We start from the raw sequence: 21765 nt of genomic DNA, 5'->3' as shown, positions 1-21765 counted from the left end.
CACTCACTGCTGATTCTGTTATCAATCCCTTCCCTCCCTAAACTAGGCCTCTAGATTATTAGGATTCCACACTGAGATGTTTCATTGGTGAGGAGTATTTAATGCATTCAAGCTAATAAAACTGCAACCATATGAACAAAGAAGTTCTAGAATTAAAAAAAAAATGTGAATAACTCTACGCTGCACATTTTATTCAGGTGGGCAAATGTCAAATACATCTAAGACACTTGCACTTTTTCCTTCCCTTTAAACAGCTCCAAAGAAATTCTATTCTACATCTCTGCAAAACTAATAGGCTGTATTAACAGATCATCATCTGATCAACAAGTTCTTCCATGTGGTCGACAAAAATCACTCCTGCTAAATGTTTTACCATATATTGCCAAATAAGAAAATTACACATGAAAAATAACTATACCCTTTACATATAAATCTTTAATATACTAAAAATATTCCCAGAGACTTTGTCTTACTCATTTTTTTGCATTCCAAACACCCAGCACAGCATCTGGCACTGCAGGTACTCAATAAACATTTAATAGATAGACCACAAGATAAACAAACTAACAGGCAAATCAACAAAGAGAGTTGAATTAAGTCATTTAGCCATTTTGTGGGTAGATGGGTGATTACATTTGCTCAGATGACCTGAGAAGGCAGAAGTGTAGTTTAATGATGGAAATTATATAAACAAAGATATAAGCTCATATTTATACAGGAAGAAGTTCCCTTGGTTCAGAGTTGTCTAGAAAGGGAATGTCTCATCTCTAAAAGTATCTAAGCAAAAGGATAGTCACTCCTTCATATGGCTAATTTATAGGACTAGATTTGACTAAAATAAGATGACTTTTGAGTTATCTTCCAACCATTAATGGCAAATAGGTCTCACTGCCCGTGCCAACGCCTTTATATCGGCAGTGGCTACCTAGGAAGCAGTGATAAGGAGTGTGGGGCCATGACCACATCCAACAAGCCCAAGTGACAGGCTCAATTGGCATGTCAGTTATAAGCAAGTAGGGAGAGAATTGTGACATACTATTTCTGCATATTTACCACCCTAGAATCATGGATTTCTGTGTTTTGACAAAAAAAAAGGAACCCCAGATTACTTCTTTCCAGAGACACAATGGTACAGAAAGGCTTTATTCTTCAAACTGTAACTCAATGATTCGTCTCAAATCTTCAAAACATTCTTCAGTTACTTGGTAAAAGACATAGATGTAGGCAAAACAACTTTTTTTCTCTTTTCTTTGGAAGAAGTAAAATCAAATGTTTGTTTATTCTACAGATAAACTAAACACTTACCTCTACAAGTTGTGATTTGTCATAATCTTTACGATGACGGTAGATACACTGACTAAGAAGAGAATATAATCTCTCAAGCTGATCAACTGCCAGATTGTTGCTTTTATCCACCAACAAATCAAGCAATTTCTAAGAAAAAACAGAAGAGAATAAAATGTAATTTGATTTCACTGGTCAAACTGAAATTGTATATTCAAATGGCTAGTCAATAAACACCATAAAGCTAGGATGTAAAAGATTTGAGGGCTTAAAATTATTCCCTTAGAATATCTTGGACTATTCCCATATCTTTCAACTCCTTAAAATACACATTACTCTTTTTTACTAGGAGCTCTGAGGCATTTATATTTCAGGGTTAAAGCAGTTTTACTCAACTGCCTACAAATACATTCAAATCTCCATCCATTCATTTAAAACTGACTGGGAATAGCTAAGCTTACCTTCAATCTCTCACGATCAACTATAAGAGGAGGCACAGGCTCAGATGGCTCTTCTGGAACCAGTTCCAGGCTTGTCGTTTTTGCCTGCTCTAAAATTAATTTACGGTATTTCTTTACTTTAGAAGCACCTATAATTGAGACAAAAAAATACACTGCAGCAAGTAAAAGTTAAGAAAAACCAGTCTTGTGCAGTTATAAATTCTTTTACCTACCACACAAATCCCTTTTGGAATGAGGAAGGGTGTATTCTTAAGTGATTTTTTTTAAAGCAACCCAATGTGGTAGATTTTTTATTGGTACGACTAAGTAACCCAAATTAAAGAAAACTAAGCTACAACTTAAAAAGCCAAGTCATACTAGAGTATCACCTAATAAGCATATCCACTAAAAGGAAGATAAAAGCAATCTTCACCTCTAAGCACTGACTTAACAAACAGCCTTCACTCTGACAGCTATCATTTTACAACTGGGAGCTTTCAGAACCACAAGAAGGGAAGCAACCTAGAAAAGCAGATACTAACAAAAGTGGGGCCCACCTGTCTACACATTTGCCTCCCAACCTAAAATATTCCCTTCAGCATTGCCTGAAATTTCTTACCTGTTACACTGCCTAAAATTCTATTAGAAATTGATCCAGAGTTTAACATTTTTTTCTTAAAAATATAAACCCATTAAAAGTGTAATAGGGCTGGTGTTCTTTCCTACCTTAGAGTAAATTAGTATAATCTAATTACTTTCCTCCTCACATTTTGCTGAGACCAGCCACACTAAACAAACAGAAATTTTATGGTGGCTAAGCATAATTTCACGAACCCAGGCACTCTGAGGGGTACAAAGGGTGGGTAGACCATGAAGCCCTGTGCTCCCCTAAGTAGGACTACTCTTAAGAGGAGGGTGAGTGAGGAGAAGGAACACAAAGACAAACTTGGACTGTTTCAGAATTTCATACAGGATGTGGCCATGTCAGGGACACTAAGGAGAACATATTTATTAAGTGTCTCAATGCAGGGACCCGCCTCCATCCTACATCAGCCCTCTTATTTCTTATTCCCGTCTTTAAACTCATCCTTTTTCTCAATGCCTGCTTTATAAAACAAACAGCAAAAGAACCAAAGTATTGCCTTCAAAAACATGTATCATGATATATCAGAGAAATTTTATATTTCAGGCTGCTTTTAATGTGAAAGACTTCATAGTTTAATTACCGTATGCTAGGAGCTTAGTTAAAATCATATTGATCCTCATTACTACATCCATGGACTTCTAGAGGCCTGAAAACTCAGATTAGGATACTGTCCTGATAATTCCAAATGAAAGCTTCAGGTCAAACTTTTACACAACAACTATCTTTACAGTGTTTAGATCACCAACTGAACACAATGTTAATTTAAGCCTTTTTCAGCACGCTTATGGAAATCTCATAGAAATCAGCATTAAAATAGACTCCTCTATCCCCACCCATTCGGCCTCATACCAGATTCCTTCTCCACTTTTCCCATGCTGTTATATTCATTACTTAACCCTAGCTTTAACATATTTTTAAAGTTCTGTCTATCTGATAGCCCAGAATGAATACTGCTCTGAAAACTATTTTAGTATTAAATATTGAAGAATAAGATAAATGTTTAACAGGTAGCATTTAAGAACAGTAAATTTCTCTTTATCCATAATTGAATTCTTAGACTTTGAATAATATTTTCCTGCTTCCTAACTCTGCTAAAGGACTTAAAACACTGGCAGAAAAAAAAAAAAAAAAAAAAAAAAAAACTTTTCCCACATAGCCCAAATCCCAGGCTGAAGCTGTGTACTCCACTCCACACAATTTAGAGAAAATAATATAATTTCAGGATGGCCTCCTATAAGAGTACCTATCTAGGAAGGAAATGTATACTGAGCAGGGTAGATATCAACTCATCCCAGACCCTGCTATGAGCTAAAGAATAATGATAAACAAAGACAGACTGGAAACCCTTAACTCCCTCTTTCTGCTGCTTCTTAAATGAATCATGTAGCCATAAGAAGTCAGAAGCTGGGAGAGTACTCTGATTCCCTGACAACAAGGTAAACTTGACAATGATCACTCTGCTTCTTTCCTCCACTATTCGACTTACAAAGCAATGAAGGCTTGTAGACTGAACAGCCCTTGGATTCAACTAATAATGACTGCCTGGAATGAATATACCTTAGTATGTGCCAGTTACCATGAGAGGCAATTAAAATACACGATTTATTTAATCCCTGCAACAACACCATTCTGAAGTTGAATTTCCTAGATGAATAAATAGGCTTGGAGAGTGTAAATAATGAGCTCAAAGTCACATGATTATAATGAACAAGAGTGGTAATTTAATCTAGGTCTATATTACTCTTCCGAATATATCATACTGCTATTATCACCAAGTCTTCTCTGCCCACACCCAGCCCATGCCAATAATTCTTCTTGGAATTCCATCTTCTTAACACCTGTGGATTTACTCAGCTTTCAGTCACAAATCCCTGAGGCTAGGGGTGATAATCAGGCAGGAGGCAGAAGAGTAAGCGGCCAGTAAAGCAATGCACTGGAAATGATACACCCTCTGAAACTTACAGCAAAATTTGGTGCATGCCTCTGTGTGTGTGTGTGCTTTTCTAGAGAACGGGATGAAAACTTTAACAGATTCTCAGAGGGGTATAATTATTCACCAACTATTACTACTGGGAACCAGATAAAATACGCAACGAATTAACTCTGGAGTTTAAACCTTCAGAAGATTTTTCAAATATTAGCTCTACCTTCTTTATCCAGTTCTGCATCTTTAACCTCCACATCAGGGCCAGGTTCTAACTTCTCATTATTGCTACATTCCAGTGCCTCTAGTTTCTCAAGATCATCTCCATGATTTTCAATCGAAGTTTCTGGTTTTTCTTTTGACTGGTCCTCCAGAAGAATCTTCTGTTCAGAACTACATTTATCTCCACTATCACAGAAAGAAATTACTTCAAGCTTGCCATTCTGACATTCCAGAACTGGTATTCCTTCAAAACTGTCAGTGGAAGCCTCGCCATTTAGACAATTTCCTTTAAGGAAAGTCTCTTTCCTGGAGGTCTGCTCTGGGTTTAAGGAACTGCTGCTGTTGACCAGTAGAGATTCATTTGAACTTTCCTCCTCAGTAGATGCAAAGTTCTCTTTTGTGCCTGCTCCATTGTTAAGCCTCTGCCCCTGGTCCATGTCCATGATGTCACAGGATGATTCGTCATTGGTCATAGATAAGTCTCCAGTCTCTTCTCCATTTTCCTCATGGCAGTCAGTGCTTACCTCAAACTCTCCATTCTCTAACAATTTCCTGTCCTCCGTATGGTTCTCATAGTCTGCAAATTTGGTGTCTTCTTCATCTTTTTTTAAATTATTAACTTTCCTTTTCTTAATAATTCCTTTACCCCACTGTGATCTCCGCCTTGATTTTCTCCGAACCCGAACTGTTTTACAAGGAAGGAAAAAAGATATGTAGAACTTGGAATGCAATACCAATTTTACATGTTTATTAAACAGGACCCAAAAGAAAGTAAACCCATGCTGATGTAACACACGAACAAAAACTACTTAGCTCTTGACATTCATGCTGACTAATCCTTGCAACCTACAAATGGAATGGATATGAAGTCAGGGATGAACTCTGCAGAATAAAACATTTTTTAATGTATTTCCTGTATGAGTTTATTCAGCACTAATCTTTTCTACTATCCTAGATCCTACTTTACTACTGTTCCTAAATTTTCAACATCCAAAAGCCACGCATATAATATAAACATTTAAAGAATGACCACATTACCAGGCTGAGAGAAAGTTTGGGCCAAAGCCCTGGATTTCCACCAGGAAGGTGGATGTTTTGCTAGCAAAATGTAGCTCCTAAATCATGAAAGAAAACAAAGACATGATTCAATATAGCATAACAGAACACTTAAGGGTATCCTCACAAAGAAACCTCTCCTTCCAGAAAAAGGAATCACCCAAAGTTAGGTATGACCATGGATAGATGCCTTATGAAGGTTATTTGGACAATTTGGTGAGCCAACTGTTAATCTCTTCTAGCACAAACAGTTCACCCAGCAGCATCAATTTCTTGCAAAGTTATTTGAGAATATGTAGGAAAACTAAGCCCTCTGCTATCAAGGCAACGACAACAACATAAACAAAACACTGAAAATAAATACTTGGTCCCTTATGTGAAAAGGGAGGCCTACAAAAGTTGTAAGGACTATACTCTTAGATGCTAGAAACTATCATGAGCTTTATGAGTAGGCAGCGAGGGCCTCTAGGTATTAATGGACCCTGGAATTTTTAATTTCTCACATATGTATCAAATTGAGGTAGATGGTTAAACAAGTCTACCTCATTGTCCCTTAAATAAACAAAAAGTTAACTTTTATTTTATAATTTGGGACACTTAAATACAAAATTATTAAAGCAAACCACTTATGCTAGAGCTGAATCACTTCTGGTATCTAACCCCAAATTCTAAATACTAGTTTGTTGAAAGTATCAGAGAATAAAAATATTCATTTTTTCTGTGGTTATGAACGTAATAATTTTAACTTAAAAAAAGACAATATATATGTTTAATACATCAAAGCTGAAAAGCTTCCTGGGCAAAGATATTTTTTAAAGAAAATATAAATATGAAATCACTAACTGTAGCCTGTTTAATCTGTAGTTTAAAAATTGCTTTATAGAGACAGAAAGGAATATGGTCTTTTAATGACAACCCTTGTTTCTTATATTCACACTGCTTAATATGAATTTAGAATCTATCAACAGTGTATAGTGTATTTACATACTTATTTAATCCTTTCATCTTTAATCCCTGCTGCATCTCTGTAAATTCACAAGAAATAGATAAATTTAGTTATAAATATTACTCTTCTTTCTTACCTAAGAATATATCTTCTAAAGGTTTCTGAAATCATCTCCAAAATTCAAGTTATTTAGTCATTTGGCTCAACATGTATTTTTCCTTCAAAACTGTAATCCTGTTAGCACTAACTCTTCATTCTTTTCCCCTATTAATTTCTATTTATATAATTTAAAGTTACAGGGTAATTAGCATGGAGAAGAAAATTTCTGTATTAATCTACTGTTAAAATCTGGTACACAGGCTCAGGTGATGGGCATTTGTAAACATCCCATTAGCTATAAGAAAAACTAATCTAGTCCATATGAAAAATAAAAAGCATTCAGCTTGCTCTGACTCTGAAAGTTAGCGCTATTAGGCTTTTACTACCTGACAGGCCATTCCTGACACCATAACCTCTCTTATTCTCCAACCACGTAACTGAAAGTACAATAGGTTCCCTTTTTCTTTCCTAAGCCATGAAACTAGAACAAAATGAAGCTGAACTCTGCTCAATCAAGAGTCACCTCAACTACCTGACATGTAGTACATAAGCAAAGGCTGGGAGCCCTGCTGAAGCAAGTTACTCCAGGACAGACCCGGCTAATACGGTAAGAGAAAATGTTCTTAATCTTTGGGAAGTAGGACTGGAGGTATTTTTCTCTTCCTTATATAATTATTTCTAATGGTTGGTATAATTTTGGCAAAATAAAGAGAAACAGATCATATTAGCTCCACAAGAAGAGATTTTTGTTTTAGTCACTGATGTATCTTCACAGTACCTGGCATGTGGCAAGAGTATATATTAGTATTTGTGGACCTAATGCTTAATATACCATTTCCAGCTAGGCATGGTGGCTCACGCCTGTACTTCCAGCGCTTTGGGAGGCCGAGGCAGGCAGATCACTTGAAGTCAGGAGTTCGAAACCTGCCTGACCAACATAGTAAAATCCCATCTCTACTAAAAATACAAAAAATGAGCCAGGCGTGGTGGTGGGCGCCTGTAGTCCCAGTCGCTTGGGAAGCTCAGGTGGGAGAATTGCTTGAACCCAAGGAGGCAGAGGTTGCAGTGAGCCAAGATTGAGCCACTGCACTCCAGCCTGGGCAACAGAGAGAGACTCTGTCTCAAGAAAAAATAAATAAATAAATTAATTAATTAATTTATACACACACACACACACACACACACACACCACTTCCTTCATCGGGGTGCTCTGTGTGAAAAGTCCATTAGAGACACGATCTTTAGAGTCAATTTTTATAGCGTCACTGAGTTTGTTTCCAAAACTAAGGCCTTAGGAAAGCAACTATGCCTTAGGGACATTCAGATTTCTTATTTAAGTTAATGTAAAACAGAAAAATTACGGGTCGCATATGCCATCTACTGGTAAGAGAAAACAAAACTCATATTTGTAGATTCAAAAAGTTTTAAAAATATTTAAAGGCACTTAAAACTTCTTAAAGTGAATATTCAATGCATTTTCATTCATAAATATTTGTAGCAGATGCATAGAATGTAAAGAATTTCAAAGTTTAAATTAGAGTACTACGTTACACAATCCAACTCATGATCTGAAATACAACTAGGCCAAATAGGCTTAATCGGTTTCAAGGCATCGTTAAGTCCTTTCTCAAACTTTCTCATATACAAATGCCACTTACCAAAAGGGGGCAAGCTTTAAAAAGGTGGGTATAGTTTATTCATTCAAATTCAATGCCACTGGTGAAAGAACATATTATAGCTAGCTTTACTGACAGAGTAGTTCAGGTTGAGTATCCAAAATCCAACACTTTTTGAGCACTGACATGTCGTTCAAAGTAACTGCTCATTGGAGCATTTCAGATATCTGATTTTTGGATTAGGGATGCTGAACCAGTAAGTACAATGCAAATATTCCAAAATCCAAAAAAAAAACAAAATCCAAAACACTTCTGGGTCCCAAGCATTTTGGATAAGGGATACTTAACCTGGATTATCATCTTTATACCAGAAAAACAGCATATATCTTCCAAGGAAGGCTATCTTTAGTGAAACAGAAGGACTCTATTAGAAAGACGCAGTGTTTATTAACATTTGTCTTTTGGAAATGTTATAGATCAACATGAATGAGCACAAAAAATCTCCAAATTTTCCCTTTAACTACATCTCACAAAAACTACAAAGAAAAGAAGGCTGTGCCAATTTTTCAAACTGAACACAAAAAAATCTCTCAGAAAAATCAACTTCCTGTTGCCAGATCAGACACACCCACACGCGGGAGTGTCCATTTCCCACCCTAAAGAGAACATCCTGCATAGTGCACAAGGAGTGGAGGATAAGGACAGGGACGGATAAAAATTCTACCGGCTCCACATGGCTATCCAAAAACCAAAGTTTAAAACCGAAAATATTCAAGCCTAGTTCAATTGTCATAGCAAATAATATTGAAAAGGGATAGAAAACAACAAATAAAGTTAAAGAAATATATTTCTGATTCAGCATTTACTCCACAAGCTCTTCTTCACCTCTGAAAAGAGATTAAAAGAGCTATGGGAAAACAGCAGCACTTTGTTTTGTACCCAATTCCTAACATATCTACATCATTCTCAGTTGTTCTCACTACTGGATAACATGAGCTCAAATACTCACATGCACATTTATTTGCAGAGTTGTGCCACACATCCATTGGATTTCTTTGTTTGTGCCGAAATGCCTCTTCGACTCTAGTTTCTGTCTTCCGAGCTCCAGTACTATGAGGATTTATTTGTTCTGATGTTACTGATAAGCCTGCAAGCGGAAGATAAGCAATACCTCTTTAAATATTCCCAGCTACATAAACCAAAAGGTTTAAAAAAAAACCTCAAATACAAAACTGAGTTTTAAAGTCATTAATTATACTTGGGCAGTTTGTAGTTCTAATGAAAGCAGTGTCTTTTATTTTAAGATGGGTAAGAAACTTAGATATAAAATCATAAAAATAAAACAATCTGGCAGGCCATGTTTATACTTAATCCCCAACGGGGCCCTATTTTTATTCATTTTAATTCACAAAGGAGCATATTTTACATTATTATGACTGTGGAACAATAAGATTATATATTATCCAAAAATAATGACCTCTGCCATCTTAGAATGTACAACAGTCTACTGGGCTACTAAACCCCATTCCCGTGAACTATTTCAAAATGCTATTTGCTTCCTGTCGCACCACACTGCAGTCAGTTTGGTTGTCCTGCATTATATTCCTAAGAATAATCATTCTATCTTAATTTTCTTCACTAGAGATTTATTTCTTCTATGTGGTCCTTAAGTTGGTTTTTCTCCAGGTTCTCTCTGTAACCACTTTTCTTCTTACTCTAATCTACACGTTCCCCAGTGAAGTATCATTGTGTTCAGGTTCGATTACTATTATATAATAATTCTCAAATCTGTATCTTTAGCCCAAACATCTCTGATCCAGATATACAACTTCTGATCCATATAAACAACTCCTTACTTCACATCTCCAATTGAATTTCCTAAAGATAGATCAAATTAAAGATAACTGGTTTATCTTTCCCTACAAAACAAAACAGTTCATTCTTATATATTCCCTATCTAGATTGGGAGTATTAGTATCTACTAAGCCACTCAACCAGTAATATGGCAGCCAGTTTTTATTCTTCCTTCACTTCACAGTGCTCTCCATCCCTGCGGCTACATCTCACTTATATTAATCCCTTCTAACTCCCTTCCTACTTCATTAATTAAAACCCTGGACTACTACAACAGGTTTTTGTTCCCCAACAGCTTTACTGAGATACAATTTATATAACATAAAAATTACCTGTTTTAAGCGTACAATAAACAGTTTTTAGTAGATGTACAGAACTGTAAAATCACCACAGCAATCCAATTTTAGATAACTGTCCCAGGCAATGACTACTCCACTTTTTGTCTCTATAGACTTGCCTTTTCTAGACATTTTATATAAAAGAAATCATACAATATGTAGTCTTCTGGGTCTGGCTATTTTTACTTAGCATAATGTTTTGGGGTTTTTTTGTTGAGACAACATCTTGCTCTGTCACCCAGGGAGGACTGCAGTGGCATGAACATGGCTCACTGCAGCCTCAACCTTCTGGGCTCAAGCAATCCTCCCAACTCGGCCTTCCAAATGGCTGGGATCACAAGTGTACACCACCACGCCTAGCTAATATTTTTCACTTTTTTGTAGAGATGGTATCTTGCCATGTTGCCCAGGCTGGTCTCAAACTCCTGGGCTCAAGCAATCCTCCAATCTCTGCCACCCAAAATGCTGGGATTACAGGCGTGAGTCACCGTGTTCAGCCAGCATGTTTTTGAAATTCGTCCATGTTGTACTGTGTAACAGTACTTTGTTCCCTTTTATTACTAATTAGTACGTGCTTATATGGGTATCCTATGTTTTCTTTACCCATTCACCAGCTAACAGACATCTGGGTTGTTTCCAGTTTGTGGTTATTATAATCAATGCTCCTACGAACATACAAGTGTTTATGTGGACATATATTTTCATTTTTCTTGGGTAGATTCCTAAGAGTAGAATCACTGGGTCATACAGTAAATCCATGTTTAATTTTTTAGAAATTGCCAAACCATTTTCAAATGGGCTCCAACAGATTTTAAACTGATCTCTCATCTTCCTACCCTGGCACACTGAAACCATGTTACTTCTTCCCGCCAAGGCAATTCGACCAATTCATTTCACTGCTTAAAATCCTTCAATGATTTCTACTGCCTATGGCTATCAAACTTTAGTGTACATAAAAACTCTTGGATAGTTTGTTCAGATAAAGATTTCTTGGCCTTAATATTCTCAGAGAATCTAATTCATAGGTCTAAGCTGAAGTGGGTAATAGGCAGACATTTTTGAAAACACTGATCTACAAGATAAATTACAAGCTCCTTAGCATGGCATTGATTTATTCAAATATTTACCAAAAACCTGTTTTATACCAGACAGGGTTCTAGGGACTGGAGTAGAGATATAAACAAGACATTCAAAGTGCTGATATCCTAAATAAGGAGGACATGACCAAAAAACAAATAATATAATGCCAAATGCTACCAAAGCCTCTATCAGATTAGGTGGTCAGGGAAGAGCTCTCTAAAAAGGTAGAAGAAAAGTTTCTTCATAATTTTTGTGTCCTGGACCCCGCACCTCTTGAGCCCTATTTCCAGCATTCTGTATTTCTTTAGCAATACCAGTTTAACATACATCAAGCTATTTCACACCTCTGTGCCTTTACATATGCTACTGTTTTCTCTGTGAGCAATACACCTCCTCCTCCTCTGTCACTGCCTCCCTAGTCCATTAGAGAGAACACTTCTATATTCACTCCTTACTCTGATCAAAATGCTGGGTTCCCTACTGGGAGGTCTCATGTCTGTGCTCTGAACATGCTTCAACCAGTGCATACAACACACTGTACTTGATTGGTTTTACATTTCTCTCTCTCCTACTAAAATGTGAGTTCCTCAAGGACAAGATTATAAACTGAATCGACAAACTACAATTGCTAATTCTGTGTTTCTAATAACAAAATTGCATATAAATTTCACTAGGGTGGGAAAAACAGTATACCTAAACATGTTTTTAAAGTACCAGAAAGTAAACTGATGAAAAATAAAACCTTTTCATATCTAATATCTAAATCCATTTAGAAATCAATTCTTAAAAAAGAGATACTCCTACAAAACAAATTTCACTAAGAAACACTTTATTTCTGTAATATGCACTATCACACTAAAACTTTCACAGTAGGTAAAGTTGTAAAATATCTTTGAGAGTTTACATAACACATTAGTATCAGAAATTAAATAAATACATTAAATACATTACTTTCATAATACCAGCAATCCTAAAGAAACATCGTTCAAGGACTCTTGGCCTGAACAGAGCACACTAGGCTTCAGTACCAAGTTTATTTCTACAACTTACCTCTTTTTATTCTTGCTTCCTTAATTTCCTCACAAAGTTTATTAAATTCTGGATCTAATTCAGCTGCAATGATAGCATGTGCAGTGTCCTTCAGGGTACAAGCCCTGTGCCTAATTATTTTATCTGTTAAAAAAGTTGGTATATATTTATTATAGAAACAAATAAAATAACATTAACAAAGGACATCTTAAAAAGTAAAAGAATACAAACAAAATTATAAAAAGCATTGCTAGGTGAGAAAAAGTTCATTTAAAGTATGGGTAAAAAAATAAATATACTGAGCTACTCAGTCGAGTTAGTAATTCTCTGAAAATTATACTTTAAGAACCTTGAAGGACTAAACCTATTACCATTTCTGAAGCAGTCTGGAGAATTACAAGAAACAGATACATGGTTTCAAATTTCTGAAAACAGAAATATGTGATTTTCAGTAAAAATTTAAAAAGTATTTACAGGATATTTACCAAATGCCCAGCCCCAGAGTCATCAGAGATTAATATTAGGAATTCAAAAAAATCTTAAATTTCTCCTAAGTTGACATTGGTCAAAACTATGCTAAAGAATACAATATATCCTAAAGGTGACTTATTTTTTTAAATGTGACAAAAACAGAGAAATACAGAGACTTTCTAAGCTAAAGGGCACAAGATGGTATATACATTGTAGGCAGATCCAGGAGAAAAGCATAAAAATGGTTCCAGGTAAATTATACTTAAAATGATACTAAAAGAGGAGCCTCTGCTTCACACTAATCCAGAAGTTCCCATTCATAAACAATACAATATAAACCCCTAGACCGGTGCAACTCAGAAATATGAAAAGGCAAGTAATATATCAAGGTAACTAATATTCTAACAGTATCAAGAGCAGGAATCCAGAGTTGCAAACAACATTTGCTTTTTCCTCTCTAGTAAAGGCAAACAGTATAGACAAAGTTACAGAGATACTTTATAACTTTCTGATTTGAAAGTTATTATGGCTCATTGTGGTAATCTTACAAAACCAAACATGCACCACTCAAAGGCAACCAATGATATATTTACTTCCAACACATTTTCTCTAAACATTCACTCAACAAATGTTGTCCACTGCACCAGGGAAAGCTGGAGGGTGGCCACCCGCAGCAGTGAACAAAACATACATGGTATCAACTTTCAAGGACTTTTTCAGACCACTACAGGAACAAATAATCTCATACATTCAAATTAACACCTCCTCCCTCCAAAAAAGAAAAAACTCAAAAGCAAAACACCCTGAATAAAGCTATGAAGAAAACATACAGGGTACTGGTGTGGGTTCCAATTTAGATTGAGCGAGTCAGGAAGAAGCCTCTCTAAAGAACAGGCATTTAAACTGACACTTGAAGCACAGACTGGAGTAGCTACTGTAAGAGTAAGGAAAAAAAAAAAAAAAAGCTAGTGCAGGTTCAGAAAATACCATGTGAGAAAATTCTGCAGTAAAGAGTTTGGAGATTTCAAGAAACTGAAATGTAGCCAGTGTAGTGTTATGAGTTCTAAATTTCTTTTCAAAGAATCAATATGTCAGTATGTTCAATTCTTTGCCTTCTACTTTTAAACTTAACTTCCTCATAAAGCAACCTTTTTCGATTACCTGCTCCACCCTGACTCATTCCTATTACCTGCTCTGTCATAACCATTTTTCCCACCAAACCACTTACCTCGTCGTTCTCTTTAGCCAATCGGAATTAGTTTAGCCTGTGTGGTCTAATCCTAGCCAACAGGAGAACAACACAGCAACGGGGGCCACATGCATCAGGGATAATAACCCCTTCCCCTCCCTTGTCCAAGTGGGCGCCCACCATTGCTCCATCTGTAAGGGCGCACCCTTCTATAGAAGACCTTGCCTTGATGAGAATTAAAAAGAAAATTTTATATTTGAGTGCTTTTTTTTTTTTGCAGTACTGAAACTTTATTTATAACAGAACATAATAAGCAAGAGGCAAAGCGGAACTGATCATATTGAAAGGATTTCAGATTGTATCCTAAGAGCAATGAAAATCATTGAAAAGATCTGCTGTGGCTGTTTTCTGATCACTGGATTGAGGGGAGTCAAGAATAACACCAGGGAGCATAGTCACTAGGCTTTTTTTTAGTGAGAGAGGATGATGACTTGAACTGGGGTAATGGTGGTGGTGGTGGTGAAAGATGAGATTACAGATTTGAAATGTGCTCTCAATGACACAATTTGGTGATAAAGTAGATAAGAGGGTAACATAAATATCAAAGATGATTTCCTAGCTTCTTGCATAAAAAATGGGGAGATGGACATATTATTTATAAAGATGCAAAAACAAACAAATTAAAAAAAAAAAAACCAGAATAGAGAGGAAAGAAGGAAAAGAAGTTAGAGAGTAATTTTAAAGAGTTTAGCTTCAGACATTTCAGTTTGCAGATGCCTAAAAAATATCCCAATGGAGATACCATGTAGACACATGAATATGTGTCTCAACAATTCTCTTTATGAACAAAAACCACAATGATTTTGTAATCTGCATTATTAACATATTGTACTTCCCTAAGTTTAAAAATAGATCTATTGAAGCATAATAGATATATAATAAGTTGCTCATACTTAAAGTATACAATTTGATACATTTTTACATCAGTACACATCCATAACATTATCACAACAATAAAGATAATGAATGGGTCAGGGGAGGTGATCATGCCTGTAGTCAAAGCACTTTGGGAGGGAAAGGTAGTAGGATTGCTTAAGCCCAGGAGTTTGAGACCAGCCTGGGCAACATGGCGAGCCACCGTGTCTCCACTCTGACTTATTCCAATTACCTGCTCCACCCTGTACAAAAAGTACAAAAATTATGCAAGCATGGTGGTGCATGCCTGTGGTCCCAGCTACTTGAGAGACTGAAGCAGCAGGATCGCTTGAGCCCAAGGAAGTCGAGGCTGCAGTGAGCCATGTTCACACCACTGCACTCCAGCCTGAGCAACAAAGCAAGATCCTGTCTCCAAAAAAAAAAAACACAATAAGCATATCTATCATCACCAAAACTTTCTTGTGACCATTGATTTTCCTCCCTTCACCCTTCCCCACAGCCCTCTATTCCCAAGCAACAAAGGATCTGCTTTCTCTTGCTATAGATCAGTTTATATTTTCTAGAATTATATATACGAGTGGAATCACAAAGAATATTTTTAACCAGGATTCTTTCACTCAGCATATTTAAGCATAAAAATAATTATTTGTCCCTATTTTTGCATGTTATCTGTACTTCGTTATTTGTTAGTGCTGAATACTAATCCATTATATGGGTATAACAGAATTTGTTTATCCATTCACATGCTGGTGGGCATTAGGGATAATTCTGGGTTTTGGCTATTATAAACAAAGTCACTATAAACATTGATGAATAAACCTTTGTATGGAAATATACATGTAAATTTTCCTTGGGTTAATACTAAGGGGTGGAATGGCTAGGTCAAATGATAGGTACAGTTCTTCAGCAACCACAGGGGATTGGTTCTAGGACCCCGACTCCCCTTGGATATCAAATCCCCAGATGCTTACACCTCTCATATAAAATGAGGTAGTGGCCGAGCACGGGGGCTCACGCCTGTAATCCCAGCACTTTGGGAGGCCAAGGTGGGTGGATCACGAGGTCAGGAGTTCAAGACCAGCCTGGCCAACTTGGTGAAAGCCCATCTCTACTAAAAATACAAAAAAATTAGCTGGGCGTGGAGGCAGGTGCCTGTAATCCCAGCTACTCAGGAGGCTGAGGCAGAGAATTGCTTGAACCCGGGAGGCGGAGGTTGCAGTGAGCCGAGATCACGCCAGTGCACTCCAGCCTGGGTGACAGACCAAGACAGCGTCTCAAAATAAATAAATAAATAAAAAAAATGAGGTGGTACAGTCAGCCCTTTGTATCCACAGGTTCCGAAGCACACATATGAAGAGACAACTATAATACATATGTTAAACATTCTAAGAAACTTCTAGACTGTTTTCCAAGTCAGCTGTTCCATTTTACATTCCTACCACAGTGCATCACAGTTCCTGTTACTCTACATCCTTGATTACATTTGATATGGTTTTTTCAGTTTTAGACGATTCTTACAAGTGTTTAATGGTGTTTTCACTGTGGTTTTTTTTTTCTTTCGAGACAGGGTCTCATTCTGTCGCCCAGGCTGGAGTGCAGTGGCATAATCTTGGCTCACTGCATCCTCTGCCTCCGGAGTAGCTGGGATTACAGGTGTGTGCCACCCCACCCAGCTGATTTTTGTATATTTAGTAGAGACAGGGATTCACCATGTTGGCCAGGCTGGTCTCGAACTCCTGACCTCAGGTGATCCACCCACCTTGGCCTCCCAAAGTGCTAGGATTAAAGGCGAAAGCAACTGCACCCGGCCTCATTGTGGTCTTAATTTGCATTTTACTACAGATTAATGAGGTTGGCCGGGCACAGTAGCTCACACCTGTAATCCCAGCACTTTGGAAGGCCGAGGCGGGTGGGTAACTTGAGGTCAGGAGTTTGAGACCAGCCTGGCCAAAATGGTGAAACCTCATCTCTACTAAAAATACAAAAAAAAATAGCTGGGCATGGTGGTGTGTGCCTACAATCTCAGCTACTCGGGAGGCTGGGGCAGGAGAATTGCTTGAACCCAGGAGGCAGAGGTTGCAGTGAACTGAGATCATGCCACTGCACTCCAGCCTGGGTGACAGAGCAACTCTGTCTCCAAAAAATAAATAAACAAATAAGTAAATAAAAAGATTAATGAGGTTGAGTATCTTTTCATCTGTGTATTTGTCTTCTTATGGTAAAGTGTCTTCAGCACTTATGTCCATTATTTAAATTGGGTTATTATTAAATTCTGAGACTTAATATTCTGGCTATAGGTTTTAAGCTCTTATATTTAGGTATGTGATCCATTGTGAGTTAACTTCTGTACACAAAGTCTTTTTTTGCATGCTGATATCCAATTGTTCCAACACTGTCTGTTGAAATTAATTTACTTTCTTCATTGAACTGACCTTATATCTTTGTCAAAAAGCAAATGACACTCTATGTGTGCATCTATTTCAGGACTCTATGCTATTCCATTGACCTATTTGTCAAACTTCATGCCAATATACACTGTCTAGATTACTGTAACTTTTTAAGTCTTACAATAAGATAGTATTAAGTCTTCCAGCTGTTTTTATTTTTCAAAGTTGTTTTGACTATTCTAGGTCCTTTTCATCTTCATATGAATTTTAGAATCAGCTTGTCAATTTCTATCAAATGCCTGCTGGAATTCTGATAGGATGGTGTTGAACCTGTGGTTCGATCTGGGGAGAAATTACATTTTCATAATGTTGAGTCTTCCAATCCATAAGCCATGGCATATATCTCCATTTATTTGGGTCTTCTTTATCTCACCAATATTTTATAGTTTTCAATGTATAAGTCTTACATGCCTTTTGTCAGATTTATCTATATTTCATGTTATTTTTTGATGTTATTTCAATTTCCTGTTTGTTGCTAGTATATAGAAAAACAAGTGTTTTACATGCTGATCCTGTCTCCTGCAACCCTAACTTCACTTATATGTTCTAAAAGCTTCTTTAAGTATTCCAAGGCCGGGCGCGGTGGCTCAAGCCTGTAATCCCAGCACTTTGGGAGGCCGAGGCGGGCGGATCACGAGGTCAGGAGATCGAGACCATCCTGGCTAACACGGTGAAACCCCGCCTCTACTAAAAATACAAAAAATTAGCCGGGCGTGGTGGCAGGCGCCTGTAGTCCCAGCTACTCGGGAGGCTGAGGCAGGAGAATGGCGTGAACCCAGGAGGCGGAGCTTGCAGTGAGCGGAGATCGCGCCACTGCACCCCAGCCTGGGGGACAGAGCAAGACTCCGTCTCAAAAAAAAAAAAAAAAAAAAAAAAAAAGTATTCCATAGGATTTTCTATGTAGACATCATACGTCTACAAACAACAACAGTTTTACTTCTTTCTTTCTGGAAGTAGGGATGCCTTTATTTCTTTTTCTTACCTTACTGCATTGGCTGAAAGCTCCAGTTTAATGTTGACAGAAGTGGTAAGAGCAGACATCCTGGTCATGTTTCTGATCATAGGGAGAAAGTACTTACTCTTTCATCACCAGTATGATGAGAACTGTAGGCTTTCTGTAGACATCATTTATCATTGAACTGAAAAGCGGGGATGGGGGGAATAATTTTGTTCCAGTAAAAAAATTTGACTTACAAAAACAGGCTGTCAGCTTAATGATAGTCTGCTGACCCCTGGTTTAGAGCATTTACTTTTAATGTGATATATGTGATTATTGATATGGTCACTATTTATTTTCTACTTGGCCTATATGTTTTTTGTTCCCTTTTTCCTCTTTTTCTCACTTCTCTTGGAATTACTGTATATCTTTCTATGATTTCATTTTATCTCCTTGTTGGTTTATTAGCTCTAACTCTATTGCGGCCCCCGTGTGAACTTTAAGGAATATTCCCTCTCTTTCTCTGGCCTCAGATAGTTTTCTCACACATATGCACTAACCAGTACTTAGTTAAACACTAGGATAGGACCTCCTGGAGATAGCCACAGTGTTCTCTCTGTGCAGCTTTCTTCTTTCTGGTAATCTGCCCTGCAAACACAAACCACTGTGGCCTCTTCAGATTCCAGGTCTGGCTCCTCAATTCAGAGGACCTCCAGAATACACCTGGGCTGCTCCTCCTGGGGCTGGTATCTGGAAATTGTCTCCAGGCAACCACACTACTCCTCTTATTTGTTTCTATCTTTTGGGAATCACTGTCCTGTGTTGCCTGGTGTCCAATGCCTTCCAAACAGTTTTTCTTTAAATATATTTTGTTCTTTTTTTTTTCCATTGTTTCATGTGAGGGGGTAAACAAATCGAGTCCCTTTTACTCCATCTTGGCCAGAAGAAGAAAAGAAGAAGTCTCCTGGTGTCTTTTAAATACTCTTTGAAAACCAAACTTTAATAGTTGTGCAACAATCCAAAGTAGGATGTGCCTTAATTTTTCAAAAGTATTGTTCTCTTTGGGGAAGCTTTAAGTTGCTTCTAATTTTAGCTACTATAAACAAAAAACTACAATGAACATCAACATCCTTAGAAGTAGCTATACTTTCAAGTTGACAATACAATGTTTGTAGCCTACGCAATACCACAATTTCCACCACTGGCTTTCTACCTCGGCTTGAAGAGAAACTAAAAAAAAGGTAAGATTAAATCTAAAGGCATGGATCTGGCATATTATCTCTAAAATAACTCAATGATTGGTCTTTCTGCTTTTTATAAAGTGTATCTTCTATCCCAACACTACCCTAAATTAAGCAAGAAAAAAGAATAAATGAAGAAAAAAAATTCCATAAAAATTTCCCACTAGTATGGAAGACAAGGAATATATTCTTTTAAAAAAATCTGCATTTCAGAGGGAACATTGCTTTTTTAGGGGGATGGGGGTGGGGGGACAAGGTCTCACTCTGTCACCCAAGCTAGAATGCAGTGGCATGATCATGTCTTATAGCAGCGTCAACCTCCTGGCCTCAAGCAGTCCTCTCTGCCTCAGTGCCCGGAGCAGCTATTAATGGGACCACAAGCATGCGCCACCACGCCTGCCTAATTTTTGTATTTTTTGTAGAGATGGTGTCTTGCCATGTTGCCCAGGTCTCACACTGGTCTCACATTCCTGGGCTCAAGCGATCTGCCCACCTCGGTCTCCCAAAGTGCTGGGATTACAGGTGTGGGCCACTGCACCTGGCCAGGGCATTGCTTTTTCATGTGCCTATCATTACAATTCTTTTCAATCATTGTTTAGAAGATTGTCTAAGATTATACATAGCATATAATCACAAACTTAAAGAATATTCAGAGTAGAAGGGATGTCTATGATAATCCTAGGTTCTTAATCTTTTTGACCTGGATCTGTATAAGAACAGAATATGGTTGGGCATGATGGCTCATATCTGTAATCTCAACACTTTAGGAGACTGAGGCAGTAGGATTGCTTGAGGCCAGAAGTTTGAGACAAGTCTGGGCAACAGAGGGAGACCCCATCTCTACAAAAAATTAAAAAGTTAGCCAGGCTTGGTGGCTCATGTGGTCCCAGCTATTCAGGAGGCTGAAGTGGGAAGATTACTTGAGCCAGGGAGGTCGATGGCTCAAGTCAGCTATGATGGCTACAGTGAGCCATGATCGCACCACTGCACTCCAGACTAGGCAACAGAGTGAGACCCCCTCTTGGGGGAGGGAAAAAAAGAATAGAATAAAAGTTGAAAACTGCACATGAATATAATTTTGTTTGTGGATTCAGAGACTCACTCATCACTTAAAACTCTAGGTTTAAAATTGTGTGGGAATAGAAACTACATATTTATGAGTTTTCACTGTCTCATACTTTAAGATTTTAAGATTGTCGAAATCCATGAAATTTGCAAGTTACATAAGCACAGCAAAAAAAACCCCACATATTGGCTTTGAAGTCAAGACAGCTCTCAGTCCATTCAGTTGTACCATATAATATCTGTGGGTTTGCACACAGGTAATTATATAATCTCTCTGAGCCCCAATCTCCTCATCTATAAAATAAAGATATTACCACTTACATTTGTCTTCAGCAAAAAGTAATGGCTACTTAGGACATATAGATGAGTATCTATAAAATTAATAGAAGCACTACTTTAATGAAAGTAACAGCAATTTCACTGTGTTGATGTTTCTTTTGTAATTAGTAAACTTTCACTTTTAGTTCATTATGAAGAAAAAAAAATCTCAGAAGTACATTACCTGAGATTTTGTTCAATAAAATTATTAAGAGTAACCATATTTTTAAGAAAAGCTAATTTTTACGGTATGATTTTTCATCCCAAATAATTTCATAAGTAAGAAATTTGGCTGGGCATGGTGGTTCACACCTGTAATCTCAACACTTTGGGAGGATGCAGCAAGAGGATCACTTGAAGAGTTTGAGACCAGCATAGTCAACATAGCAAGATCCCATCTCTACAAAAAATTTTAAAATTAGCCAGGCATGGTGGTAAGTCCTGTAGCTGTAGTCCTAGCTGCTTGGGGGGCTGAGGTGGGAAGATCACTGGTGCCCAGGAGGTCAAGGCTGCAGTGAGCCAAGATCATGCCACTGCACTCAGGTCCACCAGGCAACAGCGTGAGACCTTGTCTCCAAAGAAAACAAAAAACAAAAAAACATTTTAACTGTATCTACTGGTTCGGGT

The 21765-nt window shown here is 37.4% G+C and overlaps 1 protein-coding gene across 8 annotated transcripts in view; it reads right to left on the bottom strand.

Moving 5' to 3' along the window:
* Positions 1 to 21765, bottom strand: part of ATAD2B (ATPase family AAA domain containing 2B) — a 187176-nt gene that overhangs the window by 8661 nt on the left and 156750 nt on the right. For 6 of the 8 annotated variants that reach the window (XM_055253338.2, XM_063623899.1, XM_055253339.2 and 3 more), the window contains 5 exons: positions 12556 to 12678; positions 9243 to 9380; positions 4518 to 5201; positions 1746 to 1873; positions 1306 to 1434 (listed from right to left, as the gene is read on the bottom strand). In XM_055253338.2, the coding sequence (XP_055109313.1) occupies positions 1306 to 1434; positions 1746 to 1873; positions 4518 to 5201; positions 9243 to 9380; positions 12556 to 12678 (1202 nt within the window). The remainder of the gene's footprint in view (positions 1 to 1305; positions 1435 to 1745; positions 1874 to 4517; positions 5202 to 9242; positions 9381 to 12555; positions 12679 to 21765) is intronic. The other 2 variants (XM_055253341.2, XM_063623900.1) reach the window with 1 other exon arrangement.

The sequence above is a fragment of the Symphalangus syndactylus genome, chromosome 18 (assembly GCF_028878055.3).
Source record: "Symphalangus syndactylus isolate Jambi chromosome 18, NHGRI_mSymSyn1-v2.1_pri, whole genome shotgun sequence".
Lineage (NCBI taxonomy): Eukaryota > Metazoa > Chordata > Mammalia > Primates > Hylobatidae > Symphalangus > Symphalangus syndactylus.
Note: the sequence above shows the minus strand (reverse complement) of the source record. Positions and strands in the feature narration are given on the sequence as shown.